At 40.3% G+C, this 19,091-nt stretch overlaps 2 protein-coding genes across 2 annotated transcripts; both read left to right on the top strand.

The window, feature by feature from the left end:
* The first annotated feature begins 2,489 nt into the window (after nt 1-2,489).
* LOC149454377 (E3 ubiquitin/ISG15 ligase TRIM25-like) lies at nt 2,490-4,095 on the top strand. Its single transcript, XM_089687607.1, has one exon. It carries the CDS (start codon nt 2,490-2,492, stop codon nt 4,050-4,052), a length of 1,563 nt encoding a protein of 520 aa, XP_089543733.1. The 3' UTR covers nt 4,053-4,095.
* Nucleotides 4,096-14,674: 10,579 nt separating this feature from the next.
* On the top strand, nt 14,675-16,237 carry LOC149454376 (E3 ubiquitin/ISG15 ligase TRIM25-like). The gene has a single exon (XM_089687606.1). The coding sequence runs from the start codon at nt 14,675-14,677 to the stop codon at nt 16,235-16,237; it is 1,563 nt and encodes a 520-aa protein (XP_089543732.1).
* Nucleotides 16,238-19,091: the final 2,854 nt, after the last annotated feature.

The raw sequence follows: 19,091 nt of genomic DNA, 5'->3' as shown, positions 1-19,091 counted from the left end.
TTGTTGGATGCTTGATTAAATTAAAAACAAAACATGAACTATATGTATTTTAAAACTCTCCTGAAGCCTAGTACACAGGCCAAATGTCGAGCAGCATGGACTGGTTCAATAGAAATTAGCTGACATTCAGCTCTTGTCTATGGAAGCCGGTCCAACATACTAGCAATCAGCTAGTCAGGGGCATGACCTGCAAAAGGTCTGCCAATCAGCTCCCAATCAGAACTCTCAGCATAGCAGGGGAGATTGCTGTGCTAACAGATAGTACAGCAGCTCCTTTTGAGCTGTCCATTTTCATTCAGCCCTCTGGGTAAAACAAAAACCCCTAGTAGTGTGTACTAGGTTTAAGGCAAGAAGATAGTTTTCAGAGCAGATTGGCATGTGGATGTTCCAATGTACTTTTGTAATTTTCAGTTAGGAGGACTGAAGAGCATCCAACCTGAGACAAAGGCCTCCTCTAACCACCACCATGCTGGAGATGATCAGCTGTGGTCCTTCACAATCCTTGTAATGTAAATAGAGGACAATACAGACCTACCAGTGATAAAAAAAAACAGGTCTTCCTTAGCAGAATGGTAATCTAGTAATATGTCAATGCAGAGTGTACATTTTTACACATGAAAGTGTATCAATTTTGAAGGTTTTTTTATTTAAAAACCCACACATGACACATTAGTTTTAAAGTTTACCTTTCAAAAAGGATAAACATTGTTATCAGTAATTTATAAAGATGAGCATTTAAAATGTCTAAACTCAGTAAGTTGCACTGTCTACCTTCTCGATATCTAGAGATTTATTGTAAAAGGATCCCAGTCACTAATGTGAAAAACAAAAACCGACAACAAACTGTTTTGGAACATTTGGAGACCGACTGAATGAGCCAGTGTATGGTTCTTCAGATTTTTGGGGGGCAGGACTGACTAGTGGGAGTAGAAAATGCCTCAGTCAGTAAATGTCTGCTTAGGAGAAGTAGTTCTATCATTGGTGTCAGTGGGAGGAATAGTGCCCCATAGTTGGCAGAGGAATTGTGCCCCATTGTCAGTGGGAGGAATAGTGTTCCAAGATTTAGGTCTGTCAAATGATGGTTCACTATTCCTCCCACTAACAATGGGACACTATTCTTCCCATGGACACAGTGGCAGGAATGATTCCTCATCTGTTGTCAGTGGTATGAATATTGCCTTATATCAATGAGAGGGCTAGTGCCCAAGGGCTGGATAAAAAGAGAAGTAAAAAAAATTAAATTATTTATTATTATTATTATTATAGAGGATTTATATAGCGCCAACAGTTTGCGCAGCGCTTTACAGTGTGAGGGCAAACAGTATAGTTATCAGAGGAATCAGAGGGCCCTGCTCATTAGAGCTTACATGAAAAATTATTTAAAAAATGTTTATAAGATTTTTTTTTAACATACTGTCACGTCAGTTAAAAATAAAGTAAAATTGAATGAAAAAATATTATAAAAATGTTTTTTTTTCACATTGTCACCAGTCTTTGTCACCTATGATGACCCTATACTGCACCGGTGACAGTATGTAAAATAGTTAAAAAAAAAAATTAATTTCTTCATTTTCCAACCAATTTCACAAAACTCGCCATGCCTCTTACTAAATACCTCAGATCATGTACTTTCCAAAAAGGGGTTATTCGAGGGATATTTGTACTGTCCTGATATTTTAAGGGCCTTAAGAAATGAATCATTACATCGGGATTGATCAATTTTCAAATTTGTATACCGTAGTATGTAGACTCTATAACTTTCACACGAACCAATCAATACACACTTTTACACATTTATATAATAAAAAAAAAAACCCGGTGGTGATGAAATACTACCAAACTAAAGCTCTATTTGTGTGTAAAAAAAAAGATATAAATGTCATTTGTGTACAGTTTTGCATGCCCGCGCAATTGCCAGTTTAAATAGCACAATGCTAACTAGCAAAAAAATTGCACCGGTTATGAAGGGGGTAAAACTTTTCAGTGTGGCTAAGGTAACCCTCTCATTTTCAATATGAGACTAGCATGCAAAAAAGATGGACGATCGTTTGTCTGAATTTCTCATCGTCTGTACTAGGCAACCTAAATGATTAAAGATACAATCAGTCAGAACCACTTAGGTCCCTCCTCAGACTGTAATTAATATAAACAAAGACAAAACCATTTTCAGAAGTGTATAAAGCCTTTGGATGGGATCTAAGAAGTCCCAAAACTTGAATTTTTAATTTCTCAAGTTCTTCAATCAAGGGTATCACTGTAAATTCAAGAATTCCTGCATTGATCAATGGCTAACAAAGTACAAGACAATCTGTCCTCAGAAGATAAAGGGTTACTAGAGGAGGGTGGGTCTTACTTTACAAGGACATCTGATCTCACTTTGCATAACAAGGCCTCCAAAGAACCTCTTTCAACCCCAAGGTATAAGACCCATGAGCTGAGATTCCATCACCAGTTAATGACCTTCTCACAAGATCATTGTCACCTCTTCAATGGCATCTGCTGACCTGAGAGAGGAGCTAAACTGCTCCACCTGCCTGAACCTTTATAAGGAGCCCATATCTCTGAAATGTGGCCATAACTTCTGCTGGGACTGTATAGTGACTGTGCTGGATTCCCAGGAAACATTTGGAGAGTATTCCTGTCCGGAGTGCAGAGAGCAATATACACAGCGCCATCCACTGGAGAAGCTGTGTAACATCATGGAGTGTTTCATATCTGCTCACCAGGAGGACATAGAGGTTTTGTGTTTGTACTGCGATTCTCCTACACCAGCTTTGAAAACGTGTCTGCACTGTGAGGCCTCATTTTGTGATAAGCACTTGCGCAACCACAGTAAGTCATCGCATCACATGTTAACCGAACCCACTGCGTCATTTGGGGACGTAAAATGCTCCACACACAAGGAGCTCCTAAAATATTACTGCTCGGAGGACAGTACCTCTATCTGTGTGTCTTGTTGGGTGGCTGGAGACCACAAAGGACACCAGGTGGACCTTCTAAACGAGGCCTCTGAGAATATAAAGGAGAGATTAAGAGATTCTACAAATGCATTAGACTTTGAGAGACAGGAGATCCAGAGGAGAATTCAGAATCTGGAAAATCATAGGACAGCAGAGAACGGAAAAATAACTGCTGTTGTCAAGAGATTCAAGAAGATGTTTAGAAAAATCAGGAAAAAGCTGGAGGATGTTGAGAAGAGAGTCCTAAAGGAAAACTGCAGACAAAATAAAGCGATCTCACATTCGGTCTCTTATCTGATCCAGCAGTTGGAGCAACAGAAGGATGAGCTGTCCAAGACAATCAATCAAATGAAAGAATTGTGCGATATTGATGATCCAATAACTGTGTTGAAAAAGGCACCAAACAGAGAGGACATTCTTCCCCAGATGGGGGACACAACCAATGACGTCAAAACTGCTGGATGTATATCTGAAGGAGCCATCTTACACATGCTGCAAAGTGGACTTTGCATCTTTGCTCACAAACTGAGCGATCTGGTGGCAAAAAGACAATTTTTAAAGTTGGAGAAATCTGACATTTTATTGGACATAAATACGGCTAATGATAACATTATACTATCAAAGAAACGGAAGAGGGCTGTTCATACTGACCTTGGTGTCAACAGGCCTGAAGGTCCTAAAAGGTTTAAATGTTGCCAAGTATTGAGTATCCAAAGTTTTACTTCAGGGACACATTACTGGGAAGTGGATGTAAGTGAGGCAGAGGAATGGCTGATAGGGGTGGCCTCTGAGAGCATAGATCGGAAGATTGCGGGAAATGAATCATTTATTGGCTGTAATGAGAAATCCTGGAGCCTGAGTCAAACACCTTCAAATCTTCAACTCAGGCACAACAACTCTTTGATAAATATAGATTCCAAATCGTTTCTAAAGAATGTTGGGATTTATTTGGAATATGACTCTGGCCGTCTGTCCTTCTACCAGCTGTGTAAACCCGTCAGACACCTCCACACCTTCACTGCCACCTTCACTGAGCCCCTCCATGCCGCTTTCTATGTTTATCCAAAAAGCTCCATCAGAATTATAAATTAATTACTATAATAGAGTTCAAATGTTACATTTTTTTTACTTGCATTTAAATATAATTCATCTAATTTTTATTATTGACTTTATTTAAAGTGTATATAGAGACCAAAGATTTTTTTTTTCCGGTTTTGGATAAAGTAGGAAAGAACTGGAACCCTTGTCAAATTGTATCATTTTCTGTATCTCAGCTAGATAGATTCTGCCTTCCTATTTGTCTTGGTGATGGTGATCGGAGGTGATGGGAAATCCAAAAATGTTAACGTTGCCACCAGAAAAAGAGATGAATGTAAGTCTTCCAATACAGACACCTGTTCTGGTGACAACTGCTTGAAATTCTGCTCACTTTGGAGAGATTTCCACTCACTTCCTGTTGCATCTCCATCCAAAACAAAATAGTTTTAGCTATAAATAAATTTTAACCAATGTAATACCTATGAAAGTCAATGTTTAACCTTTCTCCACTCCATCCTAAACTAACAAAAACAAAGTTTTGGGCTGTAGAGGCATTTTCATCATTATCGTGGTTCTGAAAATTGAACGTTGGCCATAGTTTCCTTTATTATGTATATTATAGTTTTTTTAGTATTTGAACAATACTGTTTCCATTTATTATAAATGCTTCCATTCCATATCAATACTGTTTGTTGATCCTGCTGCCAATAAACCTTTCTGCTTTCTGAAAGAAGTGTTTGTGTCGTTATGTTCCATGTTCCTATTGTAAATTATTTCACAGGATGTAGAAGGTCTCCTAGTAAGCAATGTTGGAAGGTGAAACATATTTCAGTTAATTTGTAACTTTAGCTATTTTTTATATATCTTAATAAATGGTTAGAACATATATCAGGCTATTTTTTGCTTTCTTTGGCTGTCCATAGATGAGTCTTCTTTTTTTTCATTCATCTAGCATTCATCTATACAATTTTCTGTCCAATTTCTGCCCAATTTCCTTTCGATTTACCTTCAACTATGTAGTGCAAGGGCCTGTCTAATTGGATATAATTGAAAGTGATGTTTAGGTTTGACCTCATATTATATGATTTTTGGTAAATCTAAAGCAAAATTCTCAAGAAAATTGTATAATGTATGGCCTGCCTTAGTTTCCTTGGGGATATCCAATTACCTCTCAGAAGTGTTCTAATTAGCATTATTCAATCCCAGCCAAAGAGTCTGGAGCAAGTAATGCTGTTAAAACTCTAGTACATGGCTGAAGGTGTGAATTGCATTTAAATTACTTTCAAAATAAAGTTTTGTCTTGTCTTGTCTTGGACTCATTGGTAGATATAGTGTCCCATCAATAATATCAGTGGGAGAAATTGTGCCCCATCAATGCTGTCATGAAGAGGATTTGTGCTCTATTGTTGGACTCAGTGGAAGGAATAGTGCCCCATCAATAATATCAGTGGGAGAAATAGTGCCCCATCAATGGTGTCATGAGGAGGATTTGTGCTCTGTCTTTGGGCTCAGTGAGAGGAATTGTGCCCTATAAATAATATCAGTGGGTGGAATTGTGCTCCATCATTGGGTTCAGTGGGAGAAATAGTACCAACATAAGTGGTTTCAGCTGGAGGAATAGTGTCCCTTCAATAATATCAGTGGGAGGATTTATGCTCTCACAGTGGACCATGGCTCGGCCTTTTGGCTAAGATCAAGTGTAGTATCTGTTCTTATCAGTGTCCAGTGGGGGTGCTACCGACCATTCTAGTTTACGGGGATGGTTGTTGTACAGTACCCTCACTGGTATGATGGGGGTCCGGAAGGCTAGTACCGGAGGGACAGAAACCAGGGAGCGCCATGATTCGTTCTGGGGCCTTGGGAGTAATTCCTCTGGGGAGACCGGAAAGACCCAGTTCCTCCTGGTTTGAGCAGGCTACCTTGGTCTGGCCTGGGGTCGGGGACGCAAAAAGTCCGCAAACTCAGTGCCCCCTGGGGAAGACGCTCTCAGGGGTGTCACTAGTAACACTTGGGTGTGGGACCCCACGGTGTGAAGATGACACATGGCCACTGTTTTTTCACCTCTTTTTGCACAGCGCCCTAAGGACCAGGTCTTTTGGCTAAGTCCAGGGCAATTTTTGCTACAGGCCTCAGGGCCTGGTCTGTGCACTATTAGGCACGGTACCACTTTTTTATTTTATTTATTTAAACCACTCCCACGTTTTGTCACTTTTTGCTTTCTTATGTGTGTGTTTTTCACGGATGGAGGGTGTGGGTCCTCGGGCCTTACCTGAAGTCTAGGGGGAGGATGTGTGGCCATACGGTTCCTTCCTCCCCTGATCCTTAGGGGGTTTTCTCTTCGGGAGAACCCCCTTGCCTAGTACTGGATGTCCGGCTTCGGCTGGGCATAAGGAACGGTGGTCCACCAGGCCTTTTGGCCAGGAGGACCAAATGGGAACCTTGTCCCTGTCAGGAGCTTCGTGCCCCGGGGGATCGGGTGAACGGTCCAACCCTTTCGGGGGTAGGACAAACACACCCCTAAGTGCACGTTTTTCGTGTGTGTGTTTCTGCACTTGCACTTTTTTGCGGACACTTACGGGTTTTTTCGTTACAGTTCCACGTTTGCGGACTTAAAAAAAAAAAAAAAAAAAAATCTGTTCTTATCAGTGTCCAGTGGGGGTACTCCCGACCATTCTAGCTTTGCGGGGATGGTTGTTGTATAGTACCCTGACTGGTATGATGGGGGTCCGGAAGGCTAGTACCGGAGGGACAGAAACCGGGGAGCGCCACGAGTTTAGCTGGGGCCCCGGGAGTAATTCCTCTGGGAAGACTGGAAAGACCCAGTACCTCCTGATTTGGACGGATCTACCTTGGTCTGGCCAGGGGCTGGGGACGCAAAAAGTCCGCAAACTCAGTGCCCCCTGGGGAAGACGCTCTCAGGGGTGTCACTAGTAACACTTGGGTGTGGGACCCCACGGTGTGAAGATGACACATGGCCACTGTTTTTCACCTCTTTTTGCACAGCGCCCTAAGGACCAGGTCTTTTGGCTAAGTCCAGGGCAATTTTTGCTACGGGCCTCAGGGCCTGGTCTGTGCACAATTCGGCACGGTACCACTTTTTTATTTTTTCTTTACTTTATCTTTACCTTATTTATTATGCACTCCCACGTTTTGTCACTTTTTACTTTACTTATGTGTGTGTTTTTCACGGATGGAGGGTGTGGGTCCTCGGGCCTACCCTGAAGTCTAGGGGGAGGATGTGTGGCCATACGGTTCCTTCCTCCCCTGATCCCTAGGAGGCTCTTCTTCGGGAGAGCCTCCTTGCCTAGTACTGGATGTCCGGCTTCGGCTGGGCATAGGGAACGGTGGTCCACCAGGCCTTTTGGCCAGGAGGACCAATTGGGAACCTTGTCCCCGTCAGGAGCTTCGTGCCCCGGGGGATCAGGGTAAGCGGTCCAAGCCCCTTTAGGGGTAGGACACAGCACACCCCTAAGTGCACTTTTTGTGTGGTGTTTTGCACTTGCACTTTTTTTGTGAACACTTACGGGTTTTTTCGTTATAGTTGCACGTTTGCGGACTTAAAAAAAAAAAAAAAAAACAGTGGACCATGGCGCCTCCTGCATGGAGTTTTCATGTTCTCCCTGTGCTTGCGTGGGTTTCCTCCAGGTGCTCCGATTTCCTCGCACACTCCAAAGACATGCTGGTAGGTTAATTGGATCCTGTCTAAATTGGCCCTAATATGTGTATGTATGAATGTGAGTTAGGGACCTTAGATTGTACACCCCTTGAGGGTTAGGGACTGATGTGAATGTTCAATATATATGTGTGTAAATTGGCAGCGCTATATAAGTACCTGAAATAAATAAATAAATATTGTTAGGCACAGTGGGAGGAATAGTGCTCCATAATTTATATCAGTGGGAGGAATTGTGCTACATCATTGGGATCAGTGGTAAAAATAGTACCCCCATCAGTGGTGTCAGTGGGAGGAATTGTGCCCCAAGGGTCAGTTCAAGGCTATTAAAGAGCAAATGCTGGTCCATATACTGCAATTTGAGACCACTAGCATAGAAACCAAGACTGGCCATACATTATTCATTTTTGGGTTTTGGTTTGAACAAAAACAAGAAATGAGCCGATTCCCCTATTCACACATTGGAGGTGGATGGGGGAATCCTTCCCGCTGTGGTATTGTGTTCTGACAGTGGGGAAAACAAAGATCAATGTTGCTGGCTAAATATTGATCCATGTATGGCCAGCTTAAGGCCTCATTCACACTAAGCCATTTTTGAAACGTGGGAAAAAAAATTGCAGGGTCAAAAACAACATCCTAGTGTGAGTGGGGCCTAAGACTCGATAGATCCAGTTGTGTACAACCAACCTGCCCATACATGGATTGAAATTTGGCCAGTCCCTGCTGAACCAGCTGAATTTTGATCCATGTTTGGCCAGCTTAAGGCCTCATTCACACTAGGACATTTTTGAATCATGAGGAAAAATCCCAGTGTCAAAAACAACATCCTAGTGTGAATGGGGCCTAAGACTTCTTTTTTTCCCAGTCTAAATTAATACATTTGTATGAAGAAAAAAAAAAAGGAGGCCAATGACAGGCTAAAAATAATGTTTTTTGCATATATAGCCAGTATGGTTTTCAAATATAATATTACAGGTTTTCTAAAATTATAACATGGATCATGTATTCTGTAATGTTTGAAAAATATAGCTTGTTGATGCAATGAAAAACACAAAAATAAGCAATTCTTTAAAACTTTGTGTTACAATGTTTAAAGTTTTCTGCAGAAAAAAAATGGCTCCAGGCTGGTTTGGGAGAGGTCCAAGTGCATTGTTTCGTCTCCAGCTGGGAGGTAAGCTCTGTGTCAGGTTGACTTGAATAGAGTCCAGCCAAAGTCAATGGCCCCACCTAACCACCTACCATAAGGTCAGGAGTGGCCATTCAGAATCTATGTGATGTAAACAATACAGACCAGCTGGTTGTAAATCTGATTTTCAGTACAGAAATGGTAATGTTATAGTGATATGGCAACAATACAGAGCTTCAATAAACAGTTAAAACAATTCCAACCCAAACATCCAGGGACCTTGCTAATGTTTTGTTAATTAAATGTTAACAGAAGAGCAATTTTGGTAATAAGTAATATGTATAGCCCACATTTTTTCCTAAAATATTGTATAGAGTAGAGAAGGGCTAGACCCATTGTGGTGCGGATATTTATTTTTCCAATAAAAACATGACAAAAAGATATATGAAAACACAACTTTATTAGAAATCACAAAACTCCATAAAATTGTAAAATATCCTACAAACACAACCAGGGCTTTTTTTCAGTGAGAACACAGTTCCTGCACTTCTATAACTGAATGTATGTAATGGCAAGTGGTGCTGGAGGGTCTATTGATGCTGACTGCTGGGGGATCTATTGTCACTGGAGGGGATATATTTTTGCATGGGATATATTTTTGCATGGTGGCCTATTGTTGCTGGGGAAGAATCTATTGTTGCTGGGAGGTCAATTCTTGTTGGAAGGGATCTGTTGTTGAGGAAAGATCTGTTGTTGCTGTTGGGGTGGTATTTTGTGGCGGGGTCCATTGTTGCTGATGGAATCTGCTGTTATTTATTTCAGGTACTTATATAGCACTGTCAATTTACGCAGCGCTTTACACATATATATATATATATATTGAACATTCACATCAGTCCCTAACCCTCAAGTGGTGTACAATCTAAGGTCCCTAACTCACATTCATACATACACATATTAGGGCCAATTTAGACAGGATCCAGCTAACCTACCAGCATGTCTTTGGAGTGTAGGAGGAAACTGGAGCACCCGGAGGAAACCCACGCAAGCACAGGGAGAACATGCAAACTCCATGCAGGAGGCGCCATGGTCAGGAATCAAACCCATGACCCATTTACTGCAAGGCAGACGTGCTAACCTCTAAGCCACTGTGACGCCCTCTGTTGCTGGAGTGGGGCTATTGTTGCTGGCTGCAGGGGATCTATTTTATTATTTTTCTTGTAACCAATAAATTCCATACAAAAGGTTAATTGGCTCTGTATTCTCTAAAAGGAGCAGTACAGGGAGGTGGGTAAGGGTAGGAACCATGGGACGGTGCTCGAAGGTAGGCAGGGGGGCAGAAACAAGGGGTGACTCAGAAGGGGGTTGTTCTTGCACCTATTTGCTGAGAAAAAAAAGCCCTGAATACAACCCACAGAAAAAAATGCTTAAAACATTCAACCCCCCCAAACAAACAAAAAATCAGTACACTAGTCCCAATGGAATAATACAACCTATCCGAGAACTCAAGCTGAGCCATTAGCAAACTTGACCCAGGTCAAGAAACATAATGTTTATAATGTAATCAACCAAACAGAACACATGTACCATGGAAATATAAAAAATAAATGCAAATACTACAAAAATATGTAAACAGGAGTTCCTCGGTTTTAATACAAAAAACAAAACATGAGTTCCCCGATATAAACTAGGGTGTCTTGCACACTACCCAAATTCTTTCATACCAAATTATGAAAAGAATTGAATAAATGAATGTGCTTCGGCAAACCACAGGGAATGGTTTGGGGATCAATATGTTGTGAAAAGTATGAAATGTGCCAAAAATAAACATTTTTTTTTCCCAATAATTTTTTTTCAAAGTCTAAATATCAAGGTAGTAATTTTATTTCTCTTTATTTTGGCCCGTGACGTCCTAGTATTTTTCATTCTTCAATCCTTCCCTGCCACTTTCACACAATTTCACCCATAACAAAAATAATTTTTTCGTCAAAAATCGCATTAGACAAAATGTAATCTAAAATTTATAAAATATACATTTGAGGTTCACCTAAGTTGTCTCCGTACACTGGTGTTCACCAGCATATCCAGCATCAATACAGAGAGAAGGAGACAAGCTGTGTTCATTAAACTGCTACTTTAGTGGTTGCTTTTCTAATTGTATGCAGGGCTGCTGTTAGAAACCACGGGGCCCCTTACAGCCAACCTGACAGGGCCCCCCCAAACCACAGGGCCCCTTACAGCCAAATTAACAGCACCCCCCCCCCGTCCCCACAAAACAAACCACAGTTTACTATGCTTCAATTATGAATGAACACAGCGAGTGAGCAGTACAGATTGTGTTCATTTAGGAATCGAAGGGGCTGGTAAATTACATTAACCGATCCCCTGTATATTTCTCTTTGCAGCAACTGAAAGCAAGCCAGGAGCAGAACCCAGTTTTCTGCTGCTGCAGAGAGAGCCATACAGGGGATTGGTTCCAGTAATTTCCCCGTTCACCCTTCCTGCACATATCCGATTCATCCAGCTGCCTGAGCCCCCTGCAGGCTTGGGCCCTGTACAGGAGGACTGTCCCCATTTTAAACCCAAATCCTTCTGTCCCTCTTCCCTCTTTTTTTTTTTTTGTAAAGGAGGTCTAGAGCCCAGGCCAAAATAAACAATTTTAAAGTTCATCCATTGTCCATATTATTGTCTATGTAATTTAGGGCATGGGAAGGGGTATGTCTGCCTACATACAAAAAAAAGTCCTTTCTGAGATGGGAAAGCAGAAGTCTTGTTAATCAACCACGAAAGGTGTGAGCATCCTGTTCCAAAGGACATAATCCAATCCAGGCCAGGAAAACTGGGTCAGTTGTAAAGCCACCCATAGACTGTGTAATTTTTTTTCCTGCAACCACTGTTTACAGGAAAGAAAATCGCTCCATTATCCCATCAACAGCATCATAGGGGAATCTCTCGTGCTGAGCTATTGTGTTCTCATGGCTGAGGAAGCCATCCCTGCCCAGAGAAGAGAGATTACTAGCAGCTATAATAACCAGTAGCAATAATTGCATGTAAAACTCAACAGGCTGGTTGTACCAAAAGTTGATCAACTTGGGTTGGTTCAGCATGCCCATACATGGTTTAAATCTTGACTGGTTCAGCAGGGACTGGCTGAGATTTGAACCGTCTATAGATGACTTTACTCTTTAAGCTACATACCTGGAAGTGTGAATTCTTGCTAAATTACTAGGATGAAGAGGAAAAGAATTGTTGGATGCTTGATTAAATTAAAAACAAAACATGAACTATATGTATTTTAAAACTCTCCTGAAGCCTAGTACACAGGCCAAATGTCGAGCGGCATGGACTGGTTCAATAGAAATTAGCTGACATTCAGCTCTTGTCTATGGAAGCCGGTCCAACATACTAGCGATCAGCTGGTCAGGGGCATGACCTGCAAAAGGTCTGCCAATCAGCTCCCAATCAGAACTCTCAGCATAGCAGGGGAGATTGCTGTGCTAACAGATAGTACAGCAGCTCCTTTTGAGCTGTTCATTTTCATTCAGCCCTCTGGGTAGAACAAAAACCCCTAGTAGTGTGTACTAGGTTTAAGGCAAGAAGATAGTTTTCAGAGCAGATTGGCATGTGGATGTTCCAATGTACTTTTGTAATTTTCAGTTAGGAGGACTGAAGAGCATCCAACCTGAGACAAAGGCCTCCTCTAATCACCACCATGCTGGAGATGATCAGCTGTGGTCCTTCACAATCCTTGTAATGTAAATAGAGGACAATACAGACCTACCAGTGATAAAAAAAAAACAGGTCTTCCCTAGCAGAATGGTAATCTAGTAATATGTCAATGCAGAGCTACAGCAAATCTTTTCACCATTTTTACACATGAAAGTGTATCAATTTTGAAGGTTTTTTTTATTTAAACACATGACACATTAGTTTTAAAGTTTACCTTTCAAAAAGGATAAACATTGTTATCAGTAATTTATAACAGATGAGCATTTAAAATGTCTAAACTCAGTAAGTTGCACTGTCTACCTTCTCGATATCTAGAGATTTATTGTAAAAGGATCCCAGTCACTAATGTGAAAAACAAAAACCGACAACAAACTGTTTTGGAACATTTGGAGACCGACTGAATGAGCCAGTGTATGGTTCTTCAGATTTTTGGGGGGCAGGACTGACTAGTGGGAGTAGAAAATGCCTCATTCAGTAAATGTCTGCTTAGGAGAAGTAGTTCTATCATTGGTGTCAGTGGAAGGAATAGTGCCCCATAGTTGGCAGAGGAATTGTGCCCCATTGTCAGTGGGAGGAATAGTGTTCCAAGATTTAGGTCTGTCAAATGATGGTTCACTATTCCTCCCACTAACAATGGGACACTATTCTTCCCATGGACACAGTGGCAGGAATGATTTCTCATCTGTTGTCAGTGGTATGAATATTGCCTTATATCAATGGGAGGGCTAGTGCCCAAGGGCTGGATAAAAAAAGAATTAAAAAAAGTAAAAAAAATTAAATTATTTATTATTATTATTATTATTATAGAGGATTTATATAGCGCCAACAGTTTGCGCAGCGCTTTACAGTGTGAGGGCAAACAGTATAGTTATCAGAGGAATCAGAGGGCCCTGCTCGTTAGAGCTTACATGAAAAATTATTTAAAAAATGTTTATAAGATTTTTTTTTTAACATACTGTCACCAGTCAGTTAAAAAAAAAAGTAAAATTGAATGAAAAAATATTATAAAAATGTTTTTTTTCACATTGTCACCAGTCTTTGTCACCTATGATGACCCTATACTGCACCGGTGACAGTATGTAAAATAGTTAAAAAAAAAATTAATTTCTTCATTTTCCAACCAATTTCACAAAACTCGCCATGCCTCTTACTAAATACCTCAGATCATCTACTTTCCAAAAAGGGGTTATTCGAGGGATATTTGTACTGTCCTGATATTTTAAGGGCCTTAAGAAATGAATCACTACATCGGGATTGATCAATTTTCAAATTTGTATACCATAGTATGTAGACTATAACTTTCACATGAACCAATCAATACACACTTATTGGGATTTTTTTTTTTTTTTTTTTACCAAAGACTTGTAGCAGAATACATTTTGGCTTAAATTTATGAAGATATGTTTTATAATAGAAAGTAGAAAATATTGTTTTATTTCACAATTTTTGGTCTTTTTAAATTTATATAATAAAAAAAACCCGGTGGTGATGAAATACCACCAAACTAAAACTCTATTTGTGTGTAAAAAAAAGATATAAATGTCATTTGTGTACAGTTTTGCATGCCCGCGCAATTGCCAGTTTAAATAGCACAGTGCTAAGTAGCAAAAAAATTGCCCTGGTTATGAAGGGGGTAAAACCTTTCGGTGCGGCTAAAGTAACCCTCTTATTTTCGATATGAGACTAGCATGCAAAAAAGACAGCCAATCGTTTATCTGAATTTCCCATCATCTGTACTAGGTAACTTAAATGATTAAAGATACAATCTGTCAGAACCACTTAGGTCTCTCCTCAGGCTATAATAATATAAAGAAAGACAAAACCATTTTCAGAAGTGTATAAAGCCTAAAGATGGGATCTAAGAAGTCCCAAAACTTGAATTTTTAATTTCTCAAGTTCTTCAATCAAGGGTATCACTAAAAATTCAAGAATTCCTGCATTGATCAATGGCTAACAAAGTACAAGACAATCTGTCCTCAGCAGATAAAGGGTTACTAGAGGAGGGTGGGTCTTACTTTACAAGGACATCTGATGTCACTTTGCATAACAAGGCCTCCAAAGAACCTCTTTCAACCCCAAGGTTGAGCCATGAGCTGAGATTCCATCACCAGTTAATGTCCTTCTCACAAGATCATTGTCACCTCTTCAATGGCATCTGCTGACCTGAGAGAGGAGCTAAACTGCTCCACCTGCCTGAACCTTTATAAGGAGCCCATATCTCTGAAATGTGGCCATAACTTCTGCTGGGACTGTATAGTGACTGTGCTGGATTCCCAGGAAACATCTGGAGAATATTCCTGTCCGGAGTGCAGAGAGCCATATACACAGCGCCATCCACTGGAGAAGCTGTGTAACATCATGGAGTGTTTCATATCTGCTCACCAGGAGGACACAGAGGTCTTGTGTACATACTGCGATTCTCCTACACCAGCTTCGAAAACGTGTCTGCACTGTGAGGCCTCATTTTGTGATAAGCACTTGAGCAACCACAGCAAGTCATCGCATCACATGTTAACCGAACCCACAGCGTCATTTGGGGATGTAAAATGCTCCACACACAAGGAGCTCCTAAAATGTTACTGCTCGGAGGACAATACCTCTATCTGTGTGTCTTGTTGGGTGGCTGGAGACCACAAAGGACACCAGGTGGACCTTCTAAATGAGGCCTCTGAAAAGATAAAGGAGGGATTAAGAGATTCTACAAATGCATTAGACTTTGAGAGAGAGGAGATCCAGAGGAGAATTCAGAATCTGGAAAATCATAGGACAGCAGAGAATGGAAAAATAACTGCTGTTGTCAAGAGATTCAAGAAGATGTTTAGAAAAATCAGGAAAAAGCTGGAGGATGTTGAGAAGAGAGTCCTAAAGGAAAACTGCAGACAAAATAAAGCGATCTCACATTCGGTCTCTTATCTGATCCAGCAGTTGGAGCAACAGAAGGATGAGCTGTCCAAGACCATCAATCAAATGAAAGAATTGTGCGATATTGATGATCCATTAACTGTGTTGAAAAAGGCACCAAACAGAGAGGACATTCTTCCCCAGTTGGGGGACACAACCAATGACGTCAAAACTGCTGGATGTATATCTGAAGGAGCCATCTTACACATGCTGCAAAGTGGACTTTGCATCTTTGCTCACAAACTGAGCGATCTGCTGGCAAAAAGACAATTTTTAAAGTTGGAGAAATCTGACATTTTATTGGACATAAATACGGCTAATGATAACATTATACTATCAAAGAAAAGGAAGAGGGCTGTTCATACTGACCTTGGTGTCAACAGGCCTGAAGGTCCTAAAAGGTTTAAATGTTGCCAAGTATTGAGTATCCAAAGTTTTACTTCAGGGACACATTACTGGGAAGTGGATGTAAGTGAGGCGGAGGAATGGCTGATAGGGGTGGCCTCTGAGAGCATAGATCGGAAGATTGGGGGAAATGAATCATTTATTGGCTGTAATGAGAAATCCTGGAGCCTGAGTCAAACACCTTCAAATCTTCAACTCAGGCACAACAACTCTTTGATAAATATAGACTCCAAATCGTTTCTAAAGAATGTTGGGATTTATTTGGAATATGACTCTGGCCGTCTGTCCTTCTACCAGCTGTGTAAACCCGTCAGACACCTCCACACCTTCACTGCCACATTCACTGAGCCCCTCCATGCCGCTTTCTATGTTTATCCAAAAAGCTCCATCAGAATTATAAATTAATTACTATAATAGAGTTCAAATGTTAATGTTTTTTAATTGCATTTAAATATAATTCATCTAATTTTTATTATTGACTTTATTTAAAGTGTAGATAGAGTGCAAAGATTTTTTGTTCCAGTTTTGGATAAAGTAGGAAAGGATTGGAACCCTTGTCAAATTGTATCATTTTCTATTTGTCTATTTGTCTTGGTGATGGTGATCGGAGGTGATGGGAAATCCAAAAATGTTAACGTTGCCACCAGAACAAGAGATGAATGTAAGTCTTCCAATACAGACACCTGTTCTGGTGACAACTGCTTGAAATTCTGCTCACTTTGGAGAGATTTCCTCTCACTTCCTGTTGCATCTCCATCCAAAACAAAATAGTTTTAGCTATAAATAAATTTTAACCAATGTAATACCTATGAAAGTCAATGTTTAACATTTCTCCTCTCCATCCTAAACTAACAAAAACAAAGTTTTGGGCTGTAGAGGCACTTTCATCATTATCGTGGTTCTGAAAATTGAACGTTGGCCATAGTTTCCTTTATTATGTATATTATAGTTTTTTTAGTATTTGAACAATACTGTTTCCATTTATTATAAATGCTTCCATTCCATATCAATACTGTTTGCTGATCCTGCTGCCAATAAACCTTTCTGCTTTCTGAAAGAAGTGTTTGTGTCGTTATGTTCCATGTTCCTATTGTAAATTATTTCACAGGATGTAGAAGGTCTCCTAGTAAGCAATGTTGGAAGGTGAAACATATTTCAGTTAATTTGTAACTTTAGCTATTTTTTATATTTCTTAAGGAATGGTTTATTATATGGTTTTTGGTAAATCTAAACCAAAAATCTCAAGAAAATTGTATAATGTATGGCCAGCCTTCATTTCCTTGGGGATATCCAATTACCTCTCAGAAAGTGTGAACAGCCTGTTCTAATTAGCATTATTCAATCCCAGCCAAAAAGTCTGGAGCAGGTAATGATGTTAAAACTTTAGGACATGGCTGAAGGTGTAAATTGCATTTAAATTACTTTCAAAATCAGATAGAATTATATCTGGTGACAGGTTGTATCCCCACATGGAAGAAAAATATATTTGAAATATATTTTAAAAATATTCTTCCCAAATATATTGCTATGTATTTGAAATACTACAAATTTGGCCATATTCAATAAATTTAAAAATGTATTTCAATAAATATATATATACTGCATGTTGAAATGCGTTTTTATTACAAAATATTTTTAAAAATACATTTCAAATATACTGTATGTCTTTAAAAATACAAATCTACATTTTTGGAATGCATTTACAAATATTTGTAAAAATATATGTCAACATGAATTTTTTATACAAAAAATAATAATCACTGCCATTGGCTTGTAGCTTCCGGTAGTGATTGGGCAAAAAAAAAAAACCTGACAGGCTGGTTGTACTGAAGTCGATTTATAGAGTGACTTTAGTACAACCAGTCCGCCCATAGATGGACTGAAATTCAGGCGGTTCCTGCTGAACCGGGCAAATTTCTATCCCTCTATTGCCAGCTTAAGGCTGAAGCTAAGAAGGATGCTTATGGCTGAATTTATATTTCTGTCATTACAGGTTTCCTATAAAATGCATTACATTTGTTAAATGCTAAACAACACACAAACAATCTGTATATAACAGGGGTTTTTAAACGTTCTAAACAGAGGATCAGTTCATTACTCTCCAGACTTTAGGGACTAGGCTTTGGACAGCGAGAGTAGCAAATGCCCCATCACTGGGTATCAGTGGGAGTAAACAATTCCGGCTCAGTGGTGTGTGGGAGTAAAATATTGGCCAGGGTTGGTTAGTGTCAGTGGGGAAAATTGTGCCCCATTATCGGGCTCAGTGGGATGAAGAGTGCCCCCATCAATTGTGTCAGTGAGAGTAATTTTGCCCCATTGTTGGTCTCAGTGGAATAGCACCCTATCAATGGTGTCGGTAGGAGGAATTGTGCCCCATCCTTGGGCTCAGTGGGAGAAACAGTACCCTTCATCAATGGTGACATTAGGAAGAGATGTGTTCCATCATTGGGCTGAGTGGGAGGAATAGTGCCACATCAATGGTGTCAGTGGGATTGTGCCCTATCACATTAGGTTATCATATTAGGTTCAGTAGAAGGAATTGTGCTGCTTGGATGGGCTCATCGGTAGATATAGTGTCCCATCAATGGTATCAGTGGGAGAAATTGTGCCCCATCAAAGGTGTCATAAGAAGGATTTATTCTCTATTGTTGGACTCAGTGGGAGAAATAGTGCCCCATCAAAAATATTGGAGGGGGAAATAGTGCCCCATCAATGGTGTCATGAGGAGGATTTGTTCTCTATCATTGGACTCAGTGGGAGGAATAGTGCCCTATCAATAATATCAGTGGGAGAAATAGTACCCCATCAATGGTGTCATGGGGAGGATTTGTGCTCTGTCTTTGGGCTCAGTGGGAAAAATGGTGCCCTATAAATAATATCAGTGGGCGGAATTGTGCTCCATCATTGGGTTCGATGGGAGAAATAGTACCACCATCAGTGGTTTCAGCTGGAGGAATAGTGCCCTCATCAATAATATCAGTGGGAGGATGTGTGCTCTATCGTTAGGCACAGTGGGAGGAATAGTGCCCCATAAATTATATAAATGGGAGGAATTGTGCTACATCATTGGAATCAGTGGTAAAAATAGTACCCCCATCAGTGGTGTCAGTGGGAGGAATTGTGCTCCATCCTTAGGGCCAATGGAAGGGATTGTGCCCCAAGGGTCAGTTCAAGGCTATTAAAGAGCAAATGCTGGTCCATATACTGCAATTTGAGACCACTAGCATAGAAACCAAGACTGGCCATACATTATTCATTT

Source organism: Staurois parvus, unplaced genomic scaffold, assembly GCF_062004578.1.
Source record: "Staurois parvus isolate SC_StPar_1 unplaced genomic scaffold, SC_StPar_1.0 ptg000432l, whole genome shotgun sequence".
Lineage (NCBI taxonomy): Eukaryota > Metazoa > Chordata > Amphibia > Anura > Ranidae > Staurois > Staurois parvus.
This window is presented reverse-complemented; position numbering and strand designations above follow the sequence as displayed.

What these genes read in the sequence shown, in the direction of transcription:
- LOC149454377 (XM_089687607.1), top strand. Translation starts at nt 2,490, where the DNA reads ATGGCATCTGCTGACCTGAGAGAGGAGCTAAACTGCTCCACCTGCCTG.
- LOC149454376 (XM_089687606.1), top strand. Translation starts at nt 14,675, where the DNA reads ATGGCATCTGCTGACCTGAGAGAGGAGCTAAACTGCTCCACCTGCCTG.